The 10,335-nt window shown below is 40.9% G+C and overlaps 2 protein-coding genes across 2 annotated transcripts; one reads left to right on the plus strand and one right to left on the minus strand.

The window, feature by feature from the left end:
- Positions 1–683: 683 nt before the first annotated feature.
- SARC_06558 (lipoyl synthase, mitochondrial) lies at positions 684–3,779 on the plus strand (the record flags this gene model as incomplete). Its single annotated transcript, XM_014299524.1, has 6 exons — positions 684–935; positions 1,581–1,689; positions 2,262–2,437; positions 2,695–2,858; positions 3,334–3,479; positions 3,682–3,779. The coding sequence occupies 6 exons, from the start codon at positions 684–686 to the stop codon at positions 3,777–3,779; spliced, it is 945 nt and encodes a 314-aa protein (XP_014154999.1).
- A 2,062-nt stretch (positions 3,780–5,841) lies between these two features.
- Positions 5,842–7,354, minus strand: SARC_06559 (hypothetical protein). The gene has a single exon (XM_014299525.1). The coding sequence runs from the start codon at positions 7,104–7,106 to the stop codon at positions 6,717–6,719; it is 390 nt and encodes a 129-aa protein (XP_014155000.1). The 5' UTR covers positions 7,107–7,354; the 3' UTR covers positions 5,842–6,716.
- Positions 7,355–10,335: the final 2,981 nt, after the last annotated feature.

The following is a 10,335-nucleotide window of genomic DNA, read 5'->3' on the forward strand; positions in this document are numbered from 1 at the left end:
TAGTGCGTGTATACGTATGTAAATATTCGTATATGTATATATATATATATATATAAATGCGTTTGTGTGCATTTTAAAATTTGTATTTATATTTATACATGGATATATATATGTGTGTGTGTGTTTGTGTGTGTGTTTGTGTATATGTGTTTGTATGTATATATGTATGTTTTATTTATGTTTGTATGTATGACGTATGTATATATGTATATATGTTTATATATATATATATATATATATATATATATATATATATGTATGTATATATATATATATATATATATATACATATATATATAAATACAAAAATACATATATTATATATATTTTTATATATGTATGTATGTATGTATGTAATTATAGTATATATATATATATATATATATATATATGTACATATATATTTATATATGTGTGTGTGTGTGTGTGTTTACATATATAGCACTGTTCGTATACACATACATCGACCTGTGTGGTATCTATGCATTCAGTCGTGTATGTTCTTGTATCTACGTGCACCTCGCGTACACGCTGACTACATCATAAGTTTCCTTGTCACAGCTCTATATGGAATTTTTATCAGTTCACATACATGCAAGTTTTAGACAAGCGTGTGCTTTCGGTTTGCCTACAACGGCCGCTATGTACGTTTTACGCTCAACCTCACACAGACCACACTTCTCATGCGTGACTCATTCTGTACCACGCAATCCAGAGAGCGACTTCCGAAGTGGCTCAAGACGGAGATACCTACCGGGCAGTCTTTCGACAGCATTAAGAAGAAGCTGCGTACAGGCAAGCTGGCAACCGTTTGTGAGGAAGCTAGATGTCCGAACATCGGAGAGTGTTGGGGTGGTGGTAAAGGAACGGCCACTGCCACCATCATGATCATGGGCGACACGTGTACGAGAGGCTGCCGGTTCTGTTCAGTAAAGGTATATCTATCTATATATGTATATATATATATCTCGCCATATATTCATTTTTGTATATTTATATATATATATACATATATATATATCCATATGTATATATATATATATATATAAATATACGAGCGTGTGTGTGTATGTATATATGTGCATGTGTAAATGCGTGTGGGTGTCGTGAAGCTATATTCTAGGTCTATCATACAATTGCCGTGGCGGACGCGCGGTTTTGTCCGCGGCAAACAAATGCGAGAAGTGTACGCACAGTTTGTCATTCATATGAACTCAAGAATTAAGGTATGTATGATCTTAGTAACGAATGGCAAGAACTCACCCGATAAACCAAACACACACACACTATAGGAGCAGGCTTTGCATCCCATCGGATTTGTGTTCGTGTCTAAACCCCTAAAAAGCCTATCACCACGTGGTGTATACGGCATACTGGTTCTGAGTGTGTACACTATCATGCATATGTTCGTCAGTAGTAAACATCGACCATACCATACTTTATACATTCGCCAGTCTGTCTACATGTCACGTTGTCTCTGTTTTTGTTTTTGTTTTTTTTTGTTTTTCTCGGGTGCAAAGTATAGCAAATTATCACAAATCACCGAGTCTCATAACCTTCGTCACTCGCTCATTACTTAGACTTCACAAGCCCCCGCTGCGCTGGACCCTCTCGAGCCCTTAAACACAGCCGAGACTGTGAAGGGATGGGGATTGGATTACATTGTACTGACTTCTGTTGACCGAGATGGTATGTGAGCTCGTCCACCTGGGCCTGGGTGCATAGTGTACTGGGGGATGCGCTCACACGCACGCGCAAGGAGCAGGGACGTATATAATATATATATATATATATATTAAGAGTGTGTGTGTTGGTCTTTTGTATTGATACTCATCTGCATTGTATGGGGAAACACAGGTGTGGCCCATCTTCACGGATGTTTTTCCTCGATGTTCGTGTCGTACTATTTTACACGTATCACAATAGCACAGTGTAATCGCGGAATAGCGTGTTGTGTCATACCGAGCTTTGTGTGCGCAAGGAAGAGGTAGGCATTTGTCTTCGTATTCATATAAAGCACATATATATATATATTGAGAATGTCAGCACTCATACAACCTTGTTTCTAGCTTACCGCTGGCTGCTGTTCCACTCGCCCTTGTACCCACGCATACCTATGACTTACAACGTACATATTCGGATTCTAGCAAAGCAACTAAGCACAGTGATATGCAGTATTATTTATTATTGATTTTACGTCTACCCCATTGTTTAGTTACATGCTCATGGTACATACTCACTAATTCTCCGTCGCATACCAGATCTGCCCGATGGAGGGTCCGTGCACTTTGCGGAGGTGGTAAAAGAACTAAAAAGGAGTGTACCGAACATTTTGGTCGAGTGTTTAACTCCTGACTTCCAGGGCAACCTCGAGCATGTGCACAACGTGGCCAGCTCAGGCCTGGATGTGTACGCGCACAACATAGAAACTATCGAGGTATGAGTTTAAAGTTCAGATATGTACGTACACGCACGAAGGTGTAGTGTCAGCGACTGTGATATTCTTGCGCACATGGTTTGTCACCAATATTTAATGTTTAGATTGGTTAGCTGCCGGGTACATATATATATATATGTGTGTGTGTGTGTGTGTGTGTATGTATCTATGTAAGTATGTCTATGTATATGTATATATGTATATATATATTTATATATAATGATTGTGCTAATAGTATGATCATAATGTTTCCACAGCGACTGACGCCACGAGTGCGAGATAGGCGCGCAAAGTACCGCCAGTCATTAGAAGTTCTGCATAGTGTCAAGAAGAACAATCCCCGGCTCGTCACTAAGACCAGCATCATGCTAGGCCTGGGCGAGACAGACGAAGAAGTGCTACAGACGCTCAAGGATCTAAGGTATGTTATTATATTGCCCACTTAAACAAATGAAGTGTTCGTTTCATACATCCATGTAGTGATGTTTACATCGGTTCATGTAAATAGTGCTGCCCCCTACGGCTGTTGTAGGCTTTCCATTGAGCAAGACCTGGTTGGCGTAATTTGTGTGTGTCATGGTTTTGTGCGCGGGTGTTCAGTGCAAATTTGTATATACGGGTATGTCCCATCAATAACTATTCCGTTTTATAATGTATACGCGCACGAATCTAGATCTAGAATTGAGCAGTTTTTGGTTGCCAATGCGAGCTGCGAACTTCGGATGCTATCTGGTACTTGTCGGATGCCTAATTTGTTTAGTAGCTCTATATCTTGGGATATATACGTAGTTGTTGTTTTTACCACGCATGCACAGGGATTCCAATCAAATGCAAAACTCACCGTCCATATACACTTCACCGAGTATTATTCGCCAATCCTATTCCCGTCTCCTCAGAGCCATTGACGTGGACGCAGTGACTTTCGGCCAGTACATGCAGCCCACTAAGAAACACATGAAGGTCAAGGAATATGTCACCCCGGAGAAATTCGACTACTGGGGCAAGAAAGGAGATGAGCTCGGTTTCCTCTATACGGCGTCTGGTATGTAGTTTGTCATTGGTGTCTATCTTTATCGATAGAGTGTTCATTTTCGATTTAAAATTTCTTGGATCTAGGTTTATATTTGGTATGGACGTAGCAATCGAGACTTCTGGTATAGTCCTTTCGCGTATTCGATCAAATAGTGCAGGTTATTATATGGCGAGCTCCTTATCTTATTTAGCGGTATGTATATCCAACACAGGTCCATTAGTAAGGTCGTCCTACAAAGCGGGCGAGTTCTATCTGAAGAGCATCGCGCAGAAACGACAAGGCCTGAAGGCCTCAGTCGCGGTGGACTAAAAGCGAAGCACGCCGTTTCCAGTTGGATATAGTTTTAGTTTATAGAATAAAGGAGTACATCCTTATTTATTGCTTTCGAGACTACATTAGAAGATTCTCGTCTATATTACCTACCCTTCTTATGGTGCTGTTTGCGATATCTATAGTTGTGCGCCCATGTAGTTGGCGCAGTTGTGCCTATTTAATGCACAATAAGGCTTTTTATGTTCGCTCCATTGAGAGTAATACGTCCAAGTCGTCGATTATAGTTTTACTATGTATTCGAAATTATGTTGTCGTCGATATGCTTACTTTCAATACTATCATCATCTCGACAAATGCCAACAAAATCTCGCAGTTTACAAGACAATCCAGAACAAGCGACCCTCGCTTGTTATGAGTGTATGTAGTTTTTGGATTTGGCCCGACTGTGTGGACATGCGCTGCTATTGTACCTCGACGGCATGTGCAGCAAGCGAACGAGATCCAGACAACGAGCAATCCTGACCAAATATAGATAATATTTTGATATAAATAACACACAATGGTATTACCGTTCGCCTGGGTATATCCCAAGCGACCGAAAGTATTTCTCCTCTATGATGGATAAACATTTTCATAGCTGACTCGGTCCTAATTTTGACCCAAATTTGTATTTCAATTGAATTTTATAGTACAAAAATCACCCTCTTTTCCCATTTATATTAATTAGGGAAAAGATATAGAAAAAAAATCCTTTAAACCTGAAGCCAGTAGTGGTATTGCAACATTGGGTGCGGTAGCCTAACCATAGGATTTGTATACAAAGCAACAGGAGTGTAAGCAACCTGCGAATCAATCAGCGTTGTAGTGTCATCAAGCTGCCAGTTATCACCCGCAGGAGGCAATTGTTCAGCCCGAAAGGTACAATACCGGTTGTATGTCCGGGACAGCCCTTCGCCAGGTATGTGGAACTTCTTCCTCAAACACTCCCGTTGTTGTAGTTCCGCGTATAGTGCTGTGGTACAGTTGGGCAATTAGTCCCAACTGAGTAGCTGGAACAACCGTCGTAGGACCCGTAGTCGTGGCAACGCGCGAAAGAGGTTTGGAATCGATCTGAAAAAGCGGTCTAGTGGTCGTAGTAGGGCCCACGCGGTGCCAGAAGGAGAGGGATACATGAAAAAGCGACTGGTGACCAATGAGATGTGGTTTGGGGTATAGTTTATATGTATTGGGCCAGAATGGCGCACAGCAGACTTCGTGACAAATTCACTGCCATGAATACGTGTGAACCGGAACGGTTACATACCATTCCATTGGTGGTTCATTTAACACAATCTGTGTCGGATGTCCACCACGTATAAATCTTGTCCGCATGCACCTGTACCTTCTTTGGTACAGTAAATCTTAAAACGGTGGTCCTCATGACTCGCGAAGAGTTCGGGTACAAGCACACCACAAAGTTGATGAGCCATGTCTGTCCAATCGCCATTGGTATCCCAGCTGCTAAGGACCGAGGGATCTGCTGGTGTCTGCCAGTCTCCAGATTGTGCTAATACACAAATATGACTAGTTGCTGTTGTTCATTAATACACGCAAAATCAACAGTCCCTTTGCCCACAGATGGTTCCCCTGCAAACGTGACGTCCACCAACGAGTTATCTTACTACCGACTACCTATTAGGCTGTTCCGATTAGCTACCATGTCTCATACCTTTGAACACATTTTGGACCAATTGCCCAGCCAATTTTATGCGACAAAAATAAGAACTGTGAAATATCAGTGCTAGTTGCCCAGCCAATAATGTGAGATACAAACAATAGAACACTGCAGAATGCCTTATACTATATTAATCTCAATGTCTGGGTTCCTTGTGAAACGTGAATGAGATTTGGACTAACAATGTTTATCAGCAGAAGTTCAAAGGGATATATAAATGTTTAGCTCGTATGCGATCCTATAAGGGTTCATTTTAGCTGTATTATACAAAGCTCACAAAACTTTTACAACGACTTACCAAAAAAATCATTGGCGGCACCGTATCGCCGTACGTAGAGTGCCGTTCAAAAGTGCATTTAGACGCACTTCATTTCTACAACGACATCCTACTTGTGGAGGTTTTCTTCAGAGTGAATCAGATGACTCTCTGGCTTGCCATACAAGGTGTATGTGACTGTTAAAGGTGAGGGTACGGTCTTGCCCGCTGAACATGAGATGATGTATATGCCTAGACCTGAAACTCTTCTTGTGGGCGATCTTATGACACGGATAAAAATCGCTCTAGTGATGGATACAGCGAACATGGATCAGGGGATAGATATCATGGGGAAAGATACAAGATACCAGTTGTGAATATTTCTGTTAGTGTAATGCAGTAGACTTTAAATAAAGTGCTAATTTAGTCTTTATTTCTGACCTCACCTTGGGTTTATACCTAAAGTGTTTGTGCTAGTGTTCAGCCGTTTGGGCAGGCCAGAGTAAAGACTCATATGGACAGTATGAGATACCTTCTGCAGAACACGTTAACACCGCGATGCTATTCTATTTCAACTTCTCTGTAGCTAAATCTCCTTAATCAACTCTTGGGAGTCAGTTAAGTAATTTACTCAACTCTCGGGCCCAAGACTTGCATGGTAAACCAAATCACCCGTGACAAGTGGTAGTTCCTGAATATTCGCACATGACGATAACGAGATCAAATTTGTACAACCTTGCTCCAAATCATGGCATATTGCTCGAGCGTAGATAACTGATGCGTATCGAGAGATACCCATTACACTGGCTTACTATCGATACTCGCATGTTCCGGTTCAGCACTTGGCAGTGGCACACAATCACCTAAATTACCCACTTCACGGTCACTCATGCAATCCTCAAAAGACGGTATGCGCTCGTTAAGACAATCATCTTGTTTTTGATCACTCATAGTGTATTCATAATCACGTTTACGGAAACAGACCTTCGTTTCCTGGGATGGTTCATCCATGTCTACGATTCGCCGATTTCCACTTCCAAGAACGATTGAATTCCCTTGACCGCGACTCCTGATTATCACCAGTGTCCTGCGCCAACGCCTTCATGTCCAGCTCCCAATCCTCAACGGTCCGAGCTTCGTATATTGCATCATCCAACACTTGCTCCGCTTCACTACCATCACGCCCTGGTATCTCAATATGCGAGGCCGCCATCGATGCAAAAAAAAAGCATCGTGCGATAATCATCCAGGTACCTAATCGCATGTGAAATTGTACGACCCACCACCACCCAAAACGATTGAGGGAGAACATTCTAAAAATCTTGAATACCCCCATTGATATACACCAACAAATTATGCGACCATGGAGGGTGTCCAACCGCCGTATATACATTCAATAGGAATGTTTCAAACGCATGGAGAATAACAAAAGGCCGTGTCTGAAGTAAAGGTGCTAGTTCACGCATTTATTGAGTATCTGGCCAGAACGGCACATACAACACCACCGACGCAGTGTTCGCTACATGACGAATGAACTAAAGTAACAATAACCATGATGGGTTTACATAGAAAACATGGCCCACCAACACAACTGCGAGTGCATCCCAACCATACGTGTCACCGCCAAGTTCATCACTCGCATAGATATCTAGAATATGATTTACCAAGGTAACAAATAATTCAAGAGGAAATACTTTAACTTTACGTGGCCTACATGAGAAAGTTACGGGTACGTTTTTTAAATACCCAATCAAATTCGCTAAATGTGGTATTCAGTTCGTTTCTCAATCTTATTTCAAATAAAGTTTGAATTACATTTAGAGACTTTTTACGTACATCCAGTGACTTTCCAGTGCTGTAATTTGTTTTACGACCCGTGGGTTCGACGCAAAAAAAAAAGTGATTTTACTGTTTTCATCAGGTTCAAAATATCGGTAGTGTGACAACTGACAACAGACTCACACACAGAGCCCATAACGTAAAGCGTATTGTCGTTTCCACCTATTTTGGCGAAACGTCAACCCATGCTAGGCCTCGATCTCAAAATAAACAATTCAAAAAAAGATATTCAATTGGTCAAAAAGGCTCAAAATTACATCCAAAAGAACCGAATAGGTCATCATATCATTTAAGAATTATTAATGAAAATCTATGAATAGTGGTATTAAAATTCAACTTTGTAGCATAAAATTGGTGACTGTGAAAAAATAGATAGAACGAGATTGGCTAGTATACGAGAATCCTTGCTGTCGAAATTGTCCATTTTACGCAATGCACCTCAACTAAACAAACAAATCCACGAAACTGGCCTAAATAAAAGTCGCCGCAGGTTCGACATTACAAACGAAAGTGTTCGCGATATCTACCAAAGTTGATTCCTCCTCTAACGGTACAAACGTCAACTGGTGGTTAACAGGCGTTAACCACCGCTCGACGTTCAAGTAGCAGTAGTGAACATTCTAAGAGTTGTCATAAAACAACTTACTGCCGCTTAACGACTTTCTAAGTGTTGCTAGTCAAGTCATAGGTTAATATTTAGTATAGTATAGCCAGCATCCAGTGAATAGATAGGCTTCTTACCTTACAGATAGCGACAACAGATACACATATATTGCAGTGACATGCATAAAAACATTATGTTAAAATATTGTCGAATATTTGTAAACAATAGGATGAGAAACCAACAATAGTCAACTGAATCGAACCGACAGTACATCGAAAATCAATGCGATGTCACAATCTGATGCCGAACAGATGGGTGATAGGCACGAGGCTGCTTACCGCGGGCCTTCCTTCTTTCTGAGACAACTCCAATCATCGAATAACACACCACCTGGGCGTGATAACTCGAAACTGACGTAATCCCTTCGTGCTTGTGCGGCGCCCGTTTACGGTACGTCGGATTATTTTTGAACTTATTCTTATTCATGCCATGGAAACGCCAGATCAAACTGCTGTTCCTTATACTGCCACAGTGGTGCAAAGTGTGAGAGACTACAGAAGTAGACATATTTATATATACGTTAATAACGTTTTACGTCGTCAGCCCGAGAGTAATTTAGGGCTTGTTCTCAAATTAATGTACGTATAGGTGGGTCAGCCTGAGAGAACGTAAGAGTAATTTGAGACTTTTTCTCAGACTATTCTATTTATAGGACACGGACCACCGGCTAGCCGAGAGCCGAGGTCCAAGACTAAGTGTACGTAACAGAGAATATGATATATTTATTTTTAGAAAATATATTCGAGTGCTAAAGTGTTCTGCATAAGGTTTCTTATACTGATCATATGAGTTTTTACCCTGGCCATCCCAAGTGATTGAACACTAGTATAAACACCATCAGTATATAACTGCAGTATATAACTGAGGGTGAGATCAATAAATTCATTCGAACGCACCATTCTTTGGACACATTTGCACTTTATTTAAAGACTACCACATTGCACGCTAACAAAGTGCTCGACTCACTTATTCATCTGCGCGACAACAAGGATAACAACAATCTAATTTATAATAATAAATACCCTCTAATCTCACTGTAAGGAAATTGGAATACAAGGCTAGCCGATATTTTAGGCTACGTTCTCTCGCTTGAATGTAGTAGCGATTAGCTTTTTCACTGGGTAATTAAGCGACTCTTCCTAGACTCGTAGTGTATTCAGAAAGACTTAGTTGCAGCATGCTCATGGTTCGATGCCTTGTAATACCGGATTTGGTGCTGGCAACATTCAAACTGCCACATTTAGGAGTGCAAGGATGATGAATTTTCCATATGTGATCATGAATATGGATAGAGCAACCATGTACAACACATATAGTGGCTATTTTGCAAGCGCAAATTGACAAAACTTTGAAGTCGGGGGTGGACCGTCTGCAACACATGTCGTAATCAGCGAGAGGAAGACTGCTAGAATTAGCCGCCACACCCAGGGTTAGACAGATGTTTATGTGGCTTCTCAGCATTGCTGCAAAATCTGCAAAATCCAAGGCAGGTCAATCATATTACTTCACTGAATTTATGAGCAATATGGAGTTGTGCGGTAAGATGGCAGAACGAGTTGGTAAATACCAGAATGTAGCTGTCGAGTGCAAGAATTTTGTGAAACAGCACTGGACTCCGAAACTTAATCATCTAGCCAGACTTACAGGACTTACAGGCCTACCTAATCCGAAGCCCTTCTCCGACCATCACGAAAGCTCTGATCCTCGGCCGATGCAGCTCCAACACAGAATTTTGTGAAACATGGGTTTTCCAACTACATTATAATAACTACAGAATGCGACGGATATGATATACATTGCGCACGCAAAGCTGTAGGTGACGAATGCACGAATAAACACATTCAAATTTTTCAAATGCTACAAGCTTCAAACGGGAATTTACTGACCACTTCATTTCATCAATCTTTCCTGAACCACTACAGCGACTATGAGAGCCATACCATATGTTCATACATTGTATCATACATACTTGCCATTTTTGAAATAAATAATATTATCCCTATCCATACTACAGATGCTAAGTGACAAGATATCTAGATTGACAAGCGTTGGTGGCTTTGAAGCTGGCAAGGAGGAACTTTAGTCATGTTTTTGAAAGTATATTTATTCCTCAGATAGG

Source organism: Sphaeroforma arctica (assembly GCF_001186125.1).
Source record: "Sphaeroforma arctica JP610 unplaced genomic scaffold supercont1.473, whole genome shotgun sequence".
Taxonomy (NCBI): Eukaryota; class Ichthyosporea; order Ichthyophonida; genus Sphaeroforma; species Sphaeroforma arctica.